This window comes from Mauremys reevesii, linkage group 13 (genome assembly GCF_016161935.1).
Source record: "Mauremys reevesii isolate NIE-2019 linkage group 13, ASM1616193v1, whole genome shotgun sequence".
Lineage (NCBI taxonomy): Eukaryota > Metazoa > Chordata > Testudines > Geoemydidae > Mauremys > Mauremys reevesii.
The window spans coordinates 35035838-35054843 of record NC_052635.1 but is presented as its reverse complement, the minus strand read 5'-3'; the positions used below and the strand labels follow the sequence as shown (position 1 = coordinate 35054843).

General features: G+C 39.7%; 1 protein-coding gene across 2 annotated transcripts in view; it reads left to right on the top strand.

The window, feature by feature from the left end:
- The window catches only part of ATP9A (ATPase phospholipid transporting 9A (putative)), a 111310-nt gene that overhangs the window by 73480 nt on the left and 18824 nt on the right, over positions 1-19006 (top strand). For both annotated transcript variants that reach the window (XM_039498448.1, XM_039498447.1), the window contains exons 15-18: positions 9304-9465; positions 16352-16444; positions 17373-17456; positions 18257-18427. In XM_039498448.1, coding sequence (XP_039354382.1) covers positions 9304-9465; positions 16352-16444; positions 17373-17456; positions 18257-18427 — 510 coding nt within the window. The remainder of the gene's footprint in view (positions 1-9303; positions 9466-16351; positions 16445-17372; positions 17457-18256; positions 18428-19006) is intronic.

The window sequence follows — 19006 nt, the reverse complement described above, 5'->3', positions numbered from 1 at the left end:
GTCTACTGTTTAGTCACTTCCTCAGTGACAAGTCCGGGGGACCTGGGCCTCCCCACTACTCCGGGTCCTGGCCCAGGGACCCTGTAGAAGGCTACTGCTTGTGTCGCCCCCTCCAACTCTTCAGTAGGTTTCCCTGGGCCGCTTCCCCACGGCCCCAGCACCCTCTTTGCCCTGGCCTCAGAGCCTTAGCCTGCAGATCCTTGCAGCCCTCCAGGAGCTGCCTTTAACTCCCCGGGTCTCTGCAGCACTGTTCTGCCCAGGGTGCTTGCTGCCTTCAGCCTGCAAGGCAGCCCATCCTCCTCCTTCCTCATGCTCCAAGAACTGACTGTAGCGGCTCTGCAGCCCTTCTTGTATGGGCCAGCCTGGCCCTGATTGGCTGCTCCTCACAGCCCTTCTCTGATTGGCTGCCTCCCACGCAGCCTCCCTAAGGTTCTATTAACCCCTTAGAGCCTAGTGTGGGGCAGGCACCCCATCACAGGGCCATATACCGAAGGTGCAATTTAGAGCAGACCAGCAGCAATCCTAAGTCATGTTGGGGCGCTCAAAACTGGGGAGCTTTAACTGGTGTCCCTTCCTTCCTTCCAGTGCAGAGTAGAGCTTTAATGCAGGATTGAATCTGTGTTGCTAGAGGTGCTTCCCTACTGCATAAAAAGCTTAACTAAAATTCCCTTTTTATTTTTTACAGGGATTTTAAATATTTGTATTTTGTGTGCCAGTAATACTTATTGGATATATATTTTATTGCAACTAAACTAAAACAGTATCGTACAAATTCTAAACTATTCACTGCTAATTATGGTTTCTTAACAGTTTGAATAATTACACTTGCCCATATCTGCTAAAAGACTGAAAATTAGAAATTGTTCTTAGAAATTCCATTGATGATGTGTAGCTCTTTGGCAGTATTTGAAGGGTTTTTTTCCTTATTGCTTTATATAAACAGTTTTTCACTTTTAACATTATAAGACTAGCTAGGTTTCCTAAAAGTGGTGTTAAAGGTGAGGAGCTGTTCTTGTAAGAAATTTTTTAAATCCTTCAAATAGCCAGAGTTCTAAGATTATTCTAGTACGGTACAACCTCAAAAGATTGTGGCGATGACTTGCCCTACATTGCACATACTTTTAAAATATGTTCTATGATTACACACTCAAATAGACCATGATCTCCTTTCAAGAGGACAAAAGGCCCCCAGTATAGGATCATTTTAAGCACATTCTTTTGTAAACAAAATTCTTGTGCTCATGGTGACAAAAGGGTATTTGTGTCTTCATGGTGCTTGGAGTGAACAGGCAATGTGCAAATGCTGCTTCTGAACCATACTTTTGTTCTGTATTTTGCTTACAAGGGTTTCTCCTTAAAGTGTTGCTCCCGCCAATAAAGCAGTTTTACAGAAGTAGGTGCCTTTGCATTGAAATGGGATCTGAACAATTTCCAGATGTTAATTTTTGGGGTCAGTATTTGAGGCTTTCTTAGTGAATTTATTGGCTATTTACATTCATAGCCTCTGTTTCTTTACCTACATGCCTGTAAAGTCTGTGTGAAGTTTGACATATTTCCAATCGTAATTGTAACTCCTGCTTTAATTTTTTTTTGCAACTAATGTGGCTGTAATACATAGTATTTTTATATTGTAACTTTATAACTAATCTCTCTGAAATGATACTTTACTCTACATTGTTTTCCTTGCAATGTTTTGAATTGCAAGTGGTTTCAGAAATTAGATATGCTTTACCACACTGAAGACATCTTGTCTTTGGGTCTCAAGAGTACAAATATCAGTCAAACATCTACTGTGTGTCTCACAATAGGTGGTACTAAATATGAAACCAGTGCTAGTTAAACCCTTCAGGAAAGTGTGATACTGTTAAATAGCATTCATGGATTCCTAGAGGGAAAGTCTTTTAACAGGCATCTAAAGCCTACCTTTGAAATTCTATATCAATAAAATATTAGCATGTCAGGAGAGGTCAGTTTATGAAATGAGTACAAAAACTTGTGGTGTTCTTACTTTTGAACAGTGAGGGGAATTTCTACCAGTTGGAATAGGATTAATTTCCTGTAACAGAAAGCAGGATTTCCTAAATTTGTTTCCTGTGCATATTCCCATTTAGAAGTCTTGAAGTATCTTTATTCAGATATCAGTTACAGCCTTGGGGCTCTTTGATTGTGTCAGTTGTAGCCATACAGTAACTAACAGGGGAAATGAAATAGATATAATCTGATCAGAGATAAGTATGCTTGGGATTCTTGGGCAAACAATCTTTAACCCTGACAGCACTCCACAGCTTCCAGGACATGAAAGAGTGTGCTCCAATTGATTACTACCATTGTCTGTGTTCCTAGGCAATCTAGTTGGGGACATTTGAAGAGCAACTAATAACAAGGATCAATTTGTCTCTCTTTAAAATGAAATTTGTTAATCAATATCCATTTCAGCGATGGATTGAGTAATTTAATGACTAGCCAGAGGGCGAAGTTTAGGGAGATGGAATATAGAGTTGCATTAGCAATTCTGACTCTCAGTGAAGAGAAATATATCTAACCTAGTATAGGCACACAGAGCCAATATCCAGAGATTTCTAGAATGTAATAATGAAGGTTTATTAGCTATTTTGGTTGCTGTTCAGCACTGAGCATGAAGGACTCTCTTGTTATATTTCTCTCAGTGGTCTGAGGGTTCTCTGAAATCGGTTTTACTTTTGCTTGCTTTATATATAAATCCCCCCCCCACACACACACATACACTTAATTTCCCACCCACACTTATTTTCCAACTCAGATGCTTCTCTCAGGCAGAATGACTGTGACTTGGAACACACAACTGTCAGTTTAAATAGCACAGTGTGTGACAGCTTCCCATCTTTGATTACTCTGAAAATGCACCCCTATATCCAATAAAACAGGGTGCCCAAAATCTGCATCAATGAAGGCCATGTTGATGTTGACACTATTATTTATTTGCTAGGTGCTGTGTAAGCCTATTAATTTTAATATTTTCCATTACAGCTAGTCAGCAAACTTCAAAAGTTTCAGTGAAAAATGTTTTTTTGTGCAGAGGCAGGAATTCTGCAGCTTTTGGAGGTTGGAAAGTGTTGGTTTAAAAGCCAGTGCCATTTCCCTTCCCCTGGAGTTGAGTACTGAAGGCTCAGGGTAAAGTTAAGGAGGGACAGAGGAGTTGGTCTGGGACTGAAAGGTAGGCAGAGACAGCAGCAGGAGGGAGGATCTGCTTCTTTCTTGTACAGGCTTCTTCTGGGTCTTTGTGTCCCCAGGATTGTGTTGCACTCTGCACCACCTCATGAGGCTTGTAAGGTCTGCACTCAGCTAATTTTTCAGTTACGTTATATTCAGTTTTACATATTACCCTAAGTGTTAACTTTTTTGGAAATTTAAATGCTTGTTGTCCTGAGATCTACCTTAAATGGCAGACCAAGAAAGAAAGGGGCTATTTGGAAGCGGGGGGCGGGGGGGAAAGTGAGTATACCTCAATAGCGGTACAACATATGGAAAATCGATACCTACTTCTCTGTAGTTTTTTAAGTTTCCAGGAGATGCTGATATTAAATATGTGTAACTGAATTAGTGTGTTAAGTGCAGGAGTAAAAGGATTCCCCCGTCTCTGCTGGAGGTGCTGCAGAATTAAACCATCTGCAAAGCTCATAGGGAAATGATTCATAAATTGACTAAGGACGTTTTCTTTGCAGTTGCAGATATTATTAGATTTTTAAGGTCAGAAGACCACCATGATCATCTAATCTGACCACTTTATAACACAGACTGTAGAAGCCCACCCAGTAATTTCTGCATTAAGTCCACAACTTTGTTTTGAGCTATAGCATATCTTTCAGAAAGATACCAGTTTTGATTTAAAGACTTCATTTGATGGAGAATTCACCATGTCCTTATGTATGTCCTAGTGGTTAACTACTTGCTCTGTTTCAAGTGGTTTGTTTTAATTGCATTTTTTCTAGTCTGAATTTGTCTAGCTTCAGTTTCTAACCATTGGATTGCTGTATGCCTTTTTTCTGCTAGAGATATGTATTTGTTAAATGGGTACAACTTGGCTTTTGAGCAGATAGAACAGTGGAAGCATTTAGTTTCTTTTCCTGACGGTGAAAATCACTACTGGAGAAAATGTTCTGCCCCATCCCTAGAGGAATAGTTTGCAGTGTATGGAGAATCCTAGCAATCAGGAAACTTCTGGCAATGAAGTACACTTAAGTTGATTTATTACTGGGTATATTTATTTTAGCCTATATTGAGGGAACCAAATAGATATTTCTCCATTCCTTCCATAAAAGACTTACACCTTCAGAATATTGTATCTTGTTTTATTGACAGCCCAGCCATTGATTTATTTAATTTTAATTGTGGAGTCCAAGATAACCTTGTTTATTATATCAGTTCTTTTTATGGAATCAGTTATTGTAAATGTCCTGGTAAATCACATTTTGTATGTTGTGGGGTTTGTAACTCTCTTTATTTATTACTCATGGTAATTACTTTTCATTTTATGTAACAAATGAAAACTTCAGTGATATTGTATTAGGGCGTGGGTGGAAGTGAAGGGTTTAAAAAACAAACCAAGGCCTCTAAGGTACAAAATCTATTATTCTCTTCTGATCAATAAGACACAAGCAAATTAATGGGTTTCAATACTTCTGACTATGATTCCCTGTAATTCTGGTCCTCTTATTTACTTAACACAAAACACTTTTTCCTTAGCAGCCCTGACGAAGCTTTTGTCCCCCATTAAAAAAAAAATTTAGAAAGCATTTTTTTACCTCACTGTTGACAGTCTAGAGTGAGTGGAGAAGACAGACCACCTCTTTCCTTTTTTCACAGTCAAAGTACTGTACTGTAACATTTTTCATCTAGTCCCAGTCTCCTGCATGAGAAAATCCAGGTATTTTAATAATTATTTTTCCATAAGACTTTTACTTAGCTGTGAGGGGAACAAGGAGGTTTGTGCCTTCAGACAACTGTGGATTTCAGACATGTGGACAAATAAGCATGAAGTGTTCTTTTCAGTCTGTGAGATTTCAGAGAGTGATACTAGTGTAACATCACCCTGTGGAGGTGGGATAGAGAGACATCGGGCCAGGGAACAGAGGTTAGAAACTTTTAATAAATTACATAAATTGAACATTTATTTATTTCTGTATTAACCAGTGCAATAGAAGCCTGAGATCAAGTTCTGATCCAGAGGACTGTTAAAAATGAGGACAATAGAAGAGCCTCTAACTAGCTTCCTTAATGCTTTAAGGATGTTTTCAAGACTAGATGGGGAACAGAGAAGCATGAAACCCAGGCCCAGATCTTCAAAGGTATTTAGGCTCCTAACTCCCATTGACTTCACTAAGAGTTCGGCATCTAAATAGCTTTCGAGAATCTGGGCCTCATTTCCATTCAGTGGCAGTTGGGTGCCTATCTTTTGAAAATCTCCCCATAAAATATTTTCATCATTGTACAGAAGTTTTCGGGAAAACCAGTTCTTAATCTTGGGAGACTCTCCTGCTTCCCTTTCCCCCTCCCCAAAAGAAAACCATATAATTTAGTAGAAGCAAACCTAGCAGGATTAATTTAATTAATTAAAAAGCTGGGGGATGAGTAGGGGGGCAGAGAATTCTATACGGAACTAGCAGGAAAGCAAAATTAAGCATTTTGTCGTCTCTGTCTTGACTTCCATAATAATGCAATAAAAACTGGCCTTCTGTATATTCAAGTACCCTAAAACAAGAGATAGGGTTTTTTTAAACAATCTATAAAGGTGTGTTCTACTAGCCTTTTCTCCCATAAGAAAAAATGCTTTTAAATCTCCAACCAGCTGGGTATTAGGATGCTGATTAGTCTAGATATACTGAGGACAATATAATTTGGCGGTTGCTGATGATGAACCACGCTAGCACCAACTTATCAGAAACTAATACAAGAGCCATGTTGGTTGGTTATTTTTCATGTGAATTTTCTTGCTGTCTTTTGAACAGCATTTTTCTTTCTTTTACAAATAGTTTGAAGGAGCAGGGGAACTGCCACTACCATGTTCTAAGGGTCGATTCTCCCATTAATTGATGTTGGTTTGTGTTTCTAGGAGAGAAATTAATTCCTAGGTGTTCTGATGGAGGTGCTCTGGCTTATCCTAGCCCCACTCAATTTATGAATGGAGAATTCTAAGGGAAGTTCTGTTCTCAAGGTGCTCTCATTGTTAGAAAGGTTTGTATTGGAAGCTTACGGGTGTAAAATTGGCGAGATCAGATCTCTTTCTAGCTCTTGCAGAATTGGATTTCAAAGGCGTTTTATAATGGCTCCTGGAAATGCCCAGAAGAAATGGGCATTTATACTAGGTTTAACATTTTCAAAGATTAAATAAATGCCGAGAAAATTTTTAACAGTTAAATATTTTCCTCCCCAAATACCACATTGTGGTTCCAAATCCACTGAAAGAATTCTGTTCAGTAAAAAAACCCAATCTAACTAATGATGTATGGTCTAATTCTGCCATACATCCTCATGCTGTGTGTAGAACCGTAGTCTGTGAGCAGTCCCTACTGAAATATCTATGCAGGGTATTGCTCAGCAGGAATTAAGGTGACCCTTTTAATAAGCTGTCATTTCAGCTGCAGTGATAGTGATTTAAATCTGAACCAGTATTGGGTTCTGTGCATTTAGTTGGACCAGGCTTTTTGTCTGAAAAACAGAAAATGATGGTGACTCAGAGTAAAGAAGTGAGGTAGAGCAAAGACTGGAAGGTGTCTTAATGCAAATATTCTGTATGGATAAGCTCTGAATTAGCCCTCCAAGGTTTCAATTATTGCAGTCCTGAGGGGGAGTAGTTCCTTTAATTTGAATCCCGTAAACAGTAGCATATGAAATGTCGAACACAATAAGCAGCGTTTTAAGCATGTTATTTCCCTCAAGTCTGCAGGCCCGGGTTTTAGGGTAAATGAAGGTTTAGACACCCACTTTACAATGTACTGAAGAAGAAAAAACTTACTGCAATCACATGATGAAGATGAGTAACTACTACACAGATTCTAAAGAGGCTTTTAGCAACATGGAGTCTGTATGAGAGACCTAGAGCCAGGTTGTCCAAATACTAAAAATAGTCAAAAAGCTTTAGATTGAGGGAGAACCTGCCACGGAGAGTCACACCAATAGTTCTGGACTTGAAATATCTTATTAGATTGAGGTCCTAATGGCCTATTGAAGTCAGTTGAATCTTTGGACGAGGCCCTATGTGCTGTAGCATGTTAGGAACACTAGGTTTAAATGAGGGCAGTGTCTCTTCCTCTTAGGCTTGGTCTACACTGCAGGGTGGGGAGAATCGATCTAAGATATGCAACTTCAGCTACGAGAATAGTGTAGCTGAAGTCGACGTATCTTAGATCGAATTAAAATTACTTCACGTCCTCACGGCTCCCGTCAACTTTGCTTCTGCCTCTTGCACTGTTGGAGTTCAGCAGTCGACGGGAGAGCAATCAGGGATTGATTTATCATATCTGCACTACACACGATAAATCGATCCCCGATAGATAGATCGCTACCCGCCGATCCGGTGGGTAGTGTAGACGTACCCTTAATGTGTACCCACAGCTTCCAGTGAGGGTTAAAGTAGCTACTTCAAGTTGAGAGGGTAGCTCCATGGCTTAAGTATTTGATGTGTGGTAGGTATTTTTTCATGAACTTCCTTGGAAGACATAACTCCTTTAGTAGTAAATTGAATACTTTGTCCTAGCGCTTGTGTTCACTAAATAGACTAAAGAGATGAAATGTCAGGAATAATTATGGTTATAGAAGTGATTTCTCTAATGAAGGGAAAAGATTATTAGTAAATAAGTCTCCACAAAACTGGTCTTAATTCCACTCAGCTTCTCAACAAGATAATGACTATAAGACAAGACGGGTAAAGGCTTTTTATGTGCATTTCTTTAGACATGCCACTCTTAATGGATGTCTATAAAAATAGGTGAGAAATCCACTGACATTTGGGTTTTGTTTTTATTTACTTAGGAGCCGGTGTAGAGTGACTGGATACAGCAAGCTTTCTTCTCAGAGATTTATATGCACTGTTGAGTCTAAATCTTTCCTTGCTGAAAGAACCTGGGATGTGCAGTGAATATAAGTGCCCAGATTGCAAGCATTAAAGTGAATTAGGCAAATTCTCTGTTGATGTAACTGCCTTGTAGTAAACTAAGTTACACAAGCAGAGAACTTGGCCTGATATTTGCATCAGAGGTAGAGTTGCCAACTCTGACTGAAGCTATTCCAGGAGATTCCCCCGCCCCCCAACATGACATAATGTAATTTTCTTAAAATATCCTATTAAAATCTCCCAGATTGCTTTCAATAGTCACTGGGAGATCAATGCTGATTCTGGGGGACTCTAGGCCCATCTTGGAGGGTTAGCAACTGTAGTCAAAAGTGGGACTGAGTTTTAGAGTTGGATACAGATTTAGCCCAAAATTTATCTGGGGGAGGTAGAGGTGTTTTCACTGGGGATGGGGAGGGAACGGCAGTTCCTAGTGTGTGCAGTGTTCCATTTAAAACTTATCCTGATCAGATTTAAATAACGTGTTACTAGCTGGGCTGACTTGGTGCAGTTGCCGCAAGAGAATGTCACACTGCAAGAGGCTGAAACTCTCTTTTGTCCTCGGATCTTTAGAACTCTCCTCTGCTCAGCTTTGTTTACAACAGTCCCTTGACATTGTAGCCGAATGCCCAGGGCACAATAAAGCCACATAAACTCACTGACTGGATCTGTTTCATTAACTTCCTTTTCATTTCAAGTTTTCAGAGGCTTTCATTATGGGCTCAATTCTGCTCCCACTAACCCCAGTGGTGCAGGATCACGTCCTGTCTCATCATTTTGGGTTAGTGGCATATTGGCAACGTAGACCTTCATTGCTTTAATAGCCTCTGCTTGTCTTAAACCCACATTTGAATGGGGGAAGTCATGCACTGTGTTTTTTCTCCGCCAACTCTTTTTTTTTTTTAACATCATCTGGCTGGCTCAGAACACAGTATAGTGCATGTCATGTGTTATTGGACATTAGTAAGTCCTTCCAGGGATGGAGTAATTAATATTGTCAATGGGCAGGAATGGCCGCAGGAAATAACACTAAAGGGCCATTTGTTCACATTACATGGCCAAGGTAGAAAAACTGATCCATTTTACAGTGACATTAATGACTGAGTAACTTTTTCTTCAGTTAACCCACTGTCCCTTCCCCTCTGGTGTTCATTTACATGACCTCTGAACCACAAAGCTCAGCAGTCTATCTGACCTGTGACCTTTCTTGTATTTAGGTGGCCCTGGTACAGTGGACTGAAAGTGTAGGCTTAACACTGGTTGGCAGAGATCAATCCTCCATGCAGCTGAGGACACCTGGTGGTCAGATACTAAACTTCACCATCCTCCAGATCTTTCCATTCACTTATGAAAGTAAACGTATGGGAATCATCGTTAGGGTAAGTTGCTTTTCATGTTTCTTTTCATCTTCATGTAACTCTTGCAAAACACTGACTGAATAAGCAAGTACAGTCTGTTTGATGTCAGCAACGTTGTTCTTCATAGGAGAATGTTACATTATCTCAGATACCAGAAACTAAAATATTTTTATACGTTGAAGTACTGTCCTTCCATCCCCCAGAACTGATAAGTAAAGTGTATTTTCTTTCAGCTCAAACTCCAAAGGCCTATGTCCTTAGCTCATAGACGGTAGGAAAATAATTGTAGCCACTGTTGAAAGTAACAGCAAAAAAGCACAAACCCCAACTCAGGAGTCACCAGCTAAATCAGGAGTTCTAATGACTCATAACAGATCAACTACAATATAGTAGAGGTGCTACTGAAAGTCAAATATATACTTTAAGAAGGTACTTTCTAGTTTACTTCTTAATGAGAAGTAAACTTTCAAATAATCATGCTGGGATTATATTGTTTATACAATGTATATTAAACTGTAAAATAAACCAAGAAATGGGGAAATAATTAACAAATTACTATGTGATTTCCTTTCTTTGTTCTGTGCCCTGCTGGCTATTATGATAAGGAAACCTCTGTTCCAGAAAAAATGCTCGAAGTACTTGGTGCATGGGGTTTCCCAGAGGAATTAGGGTAACCAGGTGCATTTGTGCATGCAATTCTCTTATGTCTTCAATGACAGTAACTGCATATGCTAATTAGATGTGCAATTACATATGCATTTGCACACCTAATTCTTTATTTTGGTCCTATGCACTAATACAGTGGAGACCAGATTTTCAAAAACCTGATTCAGCTAAAAAGGAGCTAGTGCTAGAAACAGTGAAAATATGCAAAAAGAACGAGAAGTACTTGTGGCACCTTAGAGACTAACATTTATTTGAGAGTAAGCTTTCGTGGGCAAAAGCCCACTTCATCAGATGCATGCAGTGGAAAATACAGTACACACACACACACACACACACACGGAGAGAGAACATAAAAAATGGGGGTTGCCACACCAACTCTAATGAGACTAATCAGTTAACGTGAGCTATTATCAGCAGGAGAAAAAAAACTTTTGTAGTGATAATCAGGATGGCCCATTTCAAACAGTTGACAAGAAGGTGTGAGTAATAGTAGGGGGAAAATTAGCATGGGGAAATAGATTTTAGTTTGTGTAATGACTCATCCACTCCCAGTCCTTTATTCAAGCCTAATTTAATGGTATCCATTTTGCAAATTAATTCCAGTTCTGTAGTTTCTCGTTGGAGTCTGTTTTTAAAGTTTTTTTTGTTGAATAATTGCGACTTTTAGGTCTGTAATTGAGTGACCAGAGAGGTTGAAGTGTTCTCCGACTGGTTTTTGAATGTTATAATTCTTGACATCTGATTTGTGTCCATTTATTCTTTTCTGTAGAGACTGTCCAGTTTGGCCAATGTACATGGCAGAGGGGCATTGCTGGCACATGGTGGCATATATCACATTGGTAGATGTGCAGGGGAACAAGCCTCTGATAGTGTGGCTGATGTGACTAGGTCATATGATGATCTCCCCTGAATAGATATGTAGACAGAGTTGGCAACGGGCTTTGTTGCAAGGATAGGTTCCTGGGTTAGTGTGATTATGTAGGTTTTTGTCTGTTTCTCTCCCCTCTTAGGCTGTTAACTGTAATATTTCTCTTGATGCTCGTTACCTACTCCCAAACTGGTGAACCCATATTTAAACCTTTTCAAAACATTCTTAGCTCTCTTATCAAAGTGCAGCTTTGTTTATTTATTTATTTTTTGTTTCGGTAGTGCCTGAGGACCAACCAAGATGGGCCCCACAGTTAATCCTCAATAGCCTTGAAAGGAAAACTATCCCTCCCATTTCACAGACGAGAGAGCTGACGCAGAATTGAAGGGACTTCCCCAAGGTTTCAGCGGGAGTAATTCTACAGCCGGGGCTAGAATTCAAATAGTTTTGGCTCTCACAACTATGTTCAGCCTGGTGGACCTCCCCACTCTTTCAATGAATAGTGACTGAGGTGTCTGCACTGCTAAAAAGATGTATTTTTTACTAACGTACATGAACTATCTTGAGGTTAAAAACACAGTGAAGACAAGGCTCTTCAGTTTTACCTCCAGGTAGCCCGTGCATGTTAGGTGTATTTGTTTTTTTACCGCTGGGTGACTAATGCACGTGAGCTATCTGGAGGTTTAAAAAAAACAACAACCAAACCATGCCCCAGGCGGCAGTATAGTGCTGACCTCATCTAGTTTACATTGTGGTAAAACTCACATGCATTGTCTTCACTGTGTTTTTACCCTAAGATAGATCATGTGAACTTAGTTATCCTCTAATTAAAACTGCATTTTTTTAGCAGCAAAGACATGGCCTGGGAAGGGCCTTGTACCTCTCTAGTATTATTACAGGTTAGAATGGTAAGACAAATCTTACTTGTATTTGTAGGCGAGTATTTTAGGTTAGCGTCTTCCATATGAGATTCTGCTATAAAGCCACATTAATTAAGTTTATTCCATTGTCTCATGCTATATAGTTTTTTATACCACCACAAGAGTGAGATGCTTTTGCAGACATGAAGGGGCAAGAAGAAATTACAGCCTAAACAGATAATGTAAAGTTGAATGATGGGTGGGATGGTGTAAAACAAAAAGCTGATTGGAGAATCTTAGCATGCATCTGATTCCCTAATTTTTGTTGACATACAGATTAAGATATAATGTGAACACATGATGGTGTCAGTAAGCTAAGCTATGAGTAAGGAGCTAGGCAGTGTTGGTAAAAGATTTATACAGCACCATCAACGTATTATTATCACGTCCCATCTCAGTTGTGGCATTTCAGACCTTGAATCTGCCGTTGGTTCAGGACTCAGTGCTTCCCATTCTGGGCCCTGGGCCCTGGCACCTTTTTGGGGGTGGGAGTGAGGGGAAACGAGAGGATTTTAGTGGCAGGCTAGCGTTAAAAAACCAAAACCCTGTCTCTGAAATTGCTCCATGTTTTGGAACAATAGAATAAGTCCTAGGGGGAATGGAGCAGTGGTCAGAGTGCAAGTGAGGTAATCAGAAGTACATGATAAATACAGGAATCTAGAAAACAACTGGATATCCTCGAGGATACAGTTTATAACTTTGTTCCAACAAGTGTCTGATATTAGACCTGGCTGGGACAATGCAGTCACCAAATGCTCATAGAAACATAGCGAGTGCTGTGTTCCTTTTCATCAGCTGGATTATTTCTGTAGTGGAAAACAGTATAGACTAAACAGGTGGGTTGACACTATCTGAATGGTCTATATGAAACCTAGATAGAAACAAAGAAATTTGACAAAACCTGTGGAAAAATTTCAACAAAATCTCTTCCCTCTCCCCAATTTTTTATGAGTTTTGTTCCATTGCAGTAGCAGCAAGTGGTTAACAGTCACCAACTTGAATTTCATCAAGGTTTTCACTTACCATCCCTGCAGAGAGATGGGTATCCCTGAAACATTCTGAACTTTTTCTTTAAAGCTCTCCTTTTCGGTGAAGATAGTGAGCTTCCTTTTTTCCTTCCTCTCTGACAATCTGACTATCACTTAGAGTGGCATTGGACCTCCCAGGCCAGGATTCTGAATTCCATCCTAGTTTTTAAGGTAACTATAAGCCACAACTCTCCCTCTCTAATTAAAAATATTTCTAATATACAGTGCATATTAGGTATGATCCCTCTGAAGACAGTGGCAAAACGCCCATTCACTGCATTTGAGAACATCATCAGGCCTCAAATCTTGAGTGTCTACGTATATTATGCTGTTGTGGTGTCAGGATGGAAGCCTTGGCCCCTGTCTGATGGGCTTGTGAACCCTGTTCCTTCAATGTTGTGTGGCTGAACAACCAAATGAGCTCTGTTTTCTGTTTTGAACTGAAGCAGATTTTAATTAGCGGGTGTTAACTGGATGGGTATCACCATGTACTGTGTTTCTGCATGCTCTGAACTCCTGTCTTCAAACAAAGTTTTCATTCCTTTTTATGAAAAAACTTTTTTTGCTTAACAATTACGAGTTGTCAAGTAAAATTTTATATATTTATACCAGTGCAGGTACCAAATATTATTTTTTACCTACAAACCACCAAATATACTGGGTGCAATTAAACCCATTATTCATCAATATTAATTCTAAAAATAGTGTCTTAACTGTTGGTAAGAGTCTGTGGGGGGAGGAGGAATAGCTTATTGAGTAGCTAAGTATATAAAATAAATTCACAGTTGGAAAAACAATTCTAAAATCTCTTCCTTGAAGCTGTAAACTTCTGTCAGATTTCAGAAAAATATCTGAATAAGACATACAGCTAATTTCCTCCTGTCCTACTTGTCCTTATAGACACACAGATTTTAGCACCAGAAGGGACCAGTATGACCATCTAGTCTGACCTCCTGTGTAATACAGGCCATAGAATTTCATCCAAGGATTCTTACACAGAGCCAGAAAAATGTGTGGTTGAACTTCTTCTCAGAGATGCCTGCTTCCCCTTGTGGTCCTGCCTGCTGTCTCTTGTAAAGGGTCTCTTTGTATTATTACTATGATAACTTTTAAACTTCTTCAGCAGATGAGGACTAAGGTGGCAGTGTATGTTCACAAGTAGCAGATGTTGCCTCATTTAAGACAGTTTGGCAATATTTGCTTGTTACACATGATCAACTGTCATTGTCTGGTGGTTTATTATTCCAGTTCTAAGAAGTCTTGTTATAACAAAGCAGCCACCCTCTTTACCGCATTGTTTACTTGCTTATCTTCATGTTAAGAAAAGGATTGCATTAAAAAGATATTTGTTTGTTGATCACAAAATTTTCCACTGTTTTTTTTTTCTTTTTTCCCCCCACACACATGTGGAATGATGATGTTTGCTTTGCAACAAAGATAGCACTATTGTCATATCTGGAACTGAAAGAGGCCTTTGAACCATGGCCAGAATCAGACCACGATGGAAAAAGATGTAGCTCTAAAACAATACAACTGGCAAATCTCTCTGTAGATTTATAGTGTGATCTTACCATAATATGAGAACGTGCTAACCTCCTGTTGAACTCTGCAAGAGGAAATGACTAATGCAAGGAGATAGTTGATACAATATTTATATTGGACAAAATTTATAAACGATCTTAAGCCAATTCTATGGCACAGGAAGTGGAGTCTTTATTCAGTTTCCTACAGAGATGTTGTTAAACACTTTTTCTTTAATCAAATAATTTAATACATAAATCTTTTGCCAATGCCAGAAAGCTTAATTTTTTAAAACTAAGCGTGTTCTGGGTTTTCTTGGTGACCTGTAAAACTTGAACTCTGAGATGTACGAACTGTGCATATTGACACACAGGCAGTCAACACCATTGATCAGAAATAGTTTGTAATGCACCTGTAAGAACCACCACATGCTCCTGGTAAAGGTCTCAAAAATACTTAAGCAACAGCATTCAAATGCAAGCAGCTAAAGCTAAGCACCTTAATCCCAGTGTAGAGACCTGAATAAAAAAGTGGCTTAATAATCAGAGATACTGAGTATCCACAGCTCCCATGACGTTTCCTCAGCAAAGGAATCCCATTTCCTCCTTCCACTCTCATTTTAATTCTTTTTCTTCCATGCTGCCCCCTGTGTCTGCAAAACACCCTCTCCAACACCAGCGGGCCAGGCCCTCGCCCATTTCTGAGTCCAGTCCCCCTTCCACGAGGCCCATCCTCACTAACCCCCATCAGTAAAACGTCTTTTCTGCCCTAGTGAATTGTCAGATGAGAAACAGGGAGGGGGAAAAGATTAAAAAACAAAATCAAATCCCAAGTTCCCCATTTCCTCTGGATCTCCTAGTGCATCCTTGAGACAGAGTTTTTTATTTTTATATAGTGTCAGCCATATCACCATTTAACTGGCTTCTGTAGCGGTTAGAATACAAGGTAATTTTGTATCATCGAATGTAAATTGGAGGGAGTACATTGCAAACGTTGCATTTTTCCTATTCCCTGTCTTCTTTGGAAAGTATTTTTGTTTTCTTCATTCACTGTTGTTTCTCTCCAAACCTTCATCTTTTTGTTCTGTACATATTTTTTTTCCCCTCCATCCGCAGATGCTGTCTTGGTTTACAATGCAAGTTCTCCTTGCACATTGTTTGACCTCCTTTGCAGAGTTTGCCAGTGTTTCCATTAGCCCACCATACTAATAACTGTCACCTCGTTAGACATTTGCCTGCTCAGAAAGGATTATGAATTTGTAACAGTGTAAATATGCTTTGTTTGCAATCTACAAATTAGTCACATCGGGTGAGGAAGGCAGTAGCCTAATCCCTCTGTGGCAGGCCTGAGTTTTAATTGTACTTATATAGAGAGCATAATTATAATACAGGGAGTCGTTAAGATTGGAATTTAATAGAGTAAAATCATTTTTTTGTTACTCCTAGGGGGGCGGGATAGCTCAGTGGTTTGAGCATTGGCCTGCTAAACCCAGGGTTGTGAGTTCAGTCCTTGAGGAGGCCACTTAGGGATCTAGGGCAAAAATTGGTCCTGCTAGTGAAGGCAGGGGGCTGGACTAGATGACCTTTCAAGGTCCCTTCCAGTTCTAGGAGATCGGTATATCTCCAATTATTACCTTTATATTACCTTTACTTTCCTCCTGTTAAGTGTAAACATCAAAGTTGATTTCCAGGATGAAAACAAAATGCACCAGTGTCATGGTTATGCCAGACCATTAATGATTAGAGTTAGGAAGGGAGATGACTATTTTCCATATAGAATAGTGTGAATACAACCCAGCCAGTATCACCTGTTATTGACCAAGAAGTTGATACTTCATGCAAGGATTATCTTGCTGCCTGCTGTAGATAACTGAACCCATAATCTTTCACCATTTTCTTTCTCAGGATGAGTCAACGGGAGAAATCACTTTCTATATGAAAGGAGCCGATGTTGTCATGGCTGGCATCGTGCAGTACAATGACTGGCTAGAGGAAGAGGTACAAAGTAGTCTCACTTTCTTAGATGTAGAATATTTACTTCTTCAGGCAGGTGCTGCTTGTTCCATGGCGACACGTGACTAAGCCTCCGACATTACGTTGGTGGAGCAGGCTGAGGTAGCTGTTAAAATGTATGCAGGAAAAAGATTGTTTGGTTTGGCATTTTGGTTGGTTTAATCTGTAGCCAGAGCTACAGACACAGTATTAGTCAATTTTAAAAGGAAGCCAGGTGGTGAATTCAACCCATTTAGTCCAGGATAACTCTGGTAAACAAAATGGACATTGTCCAAGCATAGGGTAGTCACCGGTCCAGGTTTCTTGTTCTTTGTCTGGTAATTCCTCTTTCTCACAAGATTTATCTTGGATAACTGGGCCTGATTCTGCACTTGGCTTTATTTTAAACTACTGGAAAATCAACAATTGCATTTTGATTTTAAGTCTTTCTGAGCCTCCTTGCTTAAACCCATTCCATCGTATTGCTGGCAATGGTGAACAGTCTCCACAATAGCAGATATAAATGATTCTTTTTCTATTTGACTACATAGGAATATTGTAGTACCTCTTTAAATAGTTTGTGAACAAAAGATACGGTGCTTATTGAAACCATGGGCTTGCATCCCTTCTTACTTTGGTATATATTCAAAGTAACTGAGATCAGTGGAGTAACTGAAGCCAATGGAGTTACTTATGCCAGTTTGACACTGCTGTGAGAGGAGCATCGTTCCCGATCAGTGGTACAGCCTACAAATAGATTTTGAGATCTCCTCTTCCCTGGTTAATTTATCATGCTGTTTATCTGATGCTATGTATTCAGCTGAGTTGTTTGACTGGAACAATTAATTTGTAACAGTAGATATGATGCTAACAATCTCTGAATCAGTTAAGTTGCGATGCAGGTAATCATTTACAATATGACACTTCTTTCCAGTGTGGTAACATGGCTAGGGAAGGCCTGAGGGTTCTTGTTGTAGCGAAGAAGTCCCTGACTGAGGAGCAGTATCAAGACTTTGAAGTAAGTTTGTATTTTTATAATCATGTAAGTGATGCCCACAGAGTTCTGATTAAAGCATCTGCTTTCATCTCCCCACTCTTCATGTCAAAATCACCATCATGCTGGTCTTTTAATCAGCTGGAGGTGTCTACTGAGTGGTGTGTAAGCAGTCCTACTTCCTAGGTCATTGCTTCTGCCATTTCCACAAGTTCCCATTCTAGAGATTGATTCCACAGGAGTTGCAGCCCAGGAATCCTGCCCCGTAGACTTCTGTTGTTACCATTGTACTTCTGCCAACGTTCAGTGCTGCTTAGCCATGTTTAAATTTACTGAAAAAGCTTGCGTTGACATTTTGAATCTTCAATTTTGTATCCTGACATTTGCAAAGGAAGAGAGAGTCAAAGGAATCCTGTGTACTTTCAAGTGTTTTGGAAATGGGGGCTTTAGTTGCTTGTGTATGGAACTCCGGCAGATTGATTTGTCTATTTACCGCAGTCTGGGCTAGATGAGTCAAATTTCAAGATCCACCTCTGAAATAGCACTTGCAAATTTTGTGTATATGGAAGAATTATTTGTGAGCACAGATCTTTGCATAATAAGTGTACAGAATTATAGGATCTCCTAGGAAAGACTTGTTTAGCCTCATTTGTCTTTGCACTGTAGGGTTAACGTTCACCAGTCATTACAGAGGACACCCTTGGGGTGGACTTAGCCTATGGCCTTGAGAGGCCTGAGTTGTGTCGTGTTGCTTAATCCTGTATTCCACAGATACACAAACAGTGAATTACAGTGACTGGGTTTTTGTCTTGTGCTATTCTCAGGCACGCTATGTTCAGGCGAAGCTAAGTGTGCACGATCGCTCGCTGAAGGTAGCCACTGTGATTGAGAGCCTGGAAATGGAGATGGAGCTGCTGTGTCTGACTGGAGTGGAGGATCAGCTGCAAACGGATGTCAGACCCACTCTGGAGACCCTGAGAAATGCTGGCATTAAGGTTTGGCTAACCTAGAAATGGAACGCAGAACCTCAGTCTAACTGACAGTGCAATTGATGATAATGGCCAGAGAGTTGTGGGGAGAGTCTCTGGAATGTAACATTTGGAGTAAATGAGTCTGTTTGATAATAAAGCCCCATAAAATTCTGATCTCCATTGATTGTGACTATTGCAATAGGTGAGCAGCAGTGATAAGTGAAATCTTGTTGCTGTAAAATTCTTTTTCCACTGGCTGTAGAATAAGACACTAGCTAAAAAGAAACTCTATTCTCTCTCTCTAGATAGATAGATAAAGTCGTTTCTGGACTAAACAATATTATCTAATGTTGCTCTGATCTGTTGGTTAATGGAAGTGCAACAGGACATGCAAATAATGACCCCATGCGCTCTAATTCAATGATGTTATCATGTTATCATCTAATACCTAATATTTTTGTACAGCGCTTTGACTATATAAAGCACTGTAAGTGCTGAGTACTAGCTGAGCACCTTAAAATGTGTCACCCTCGCCCACAACTTTTTAATATATGAAGAAACCAAATATGCAGCCAGAATGGTATCTATGTAAGATAAGTATAA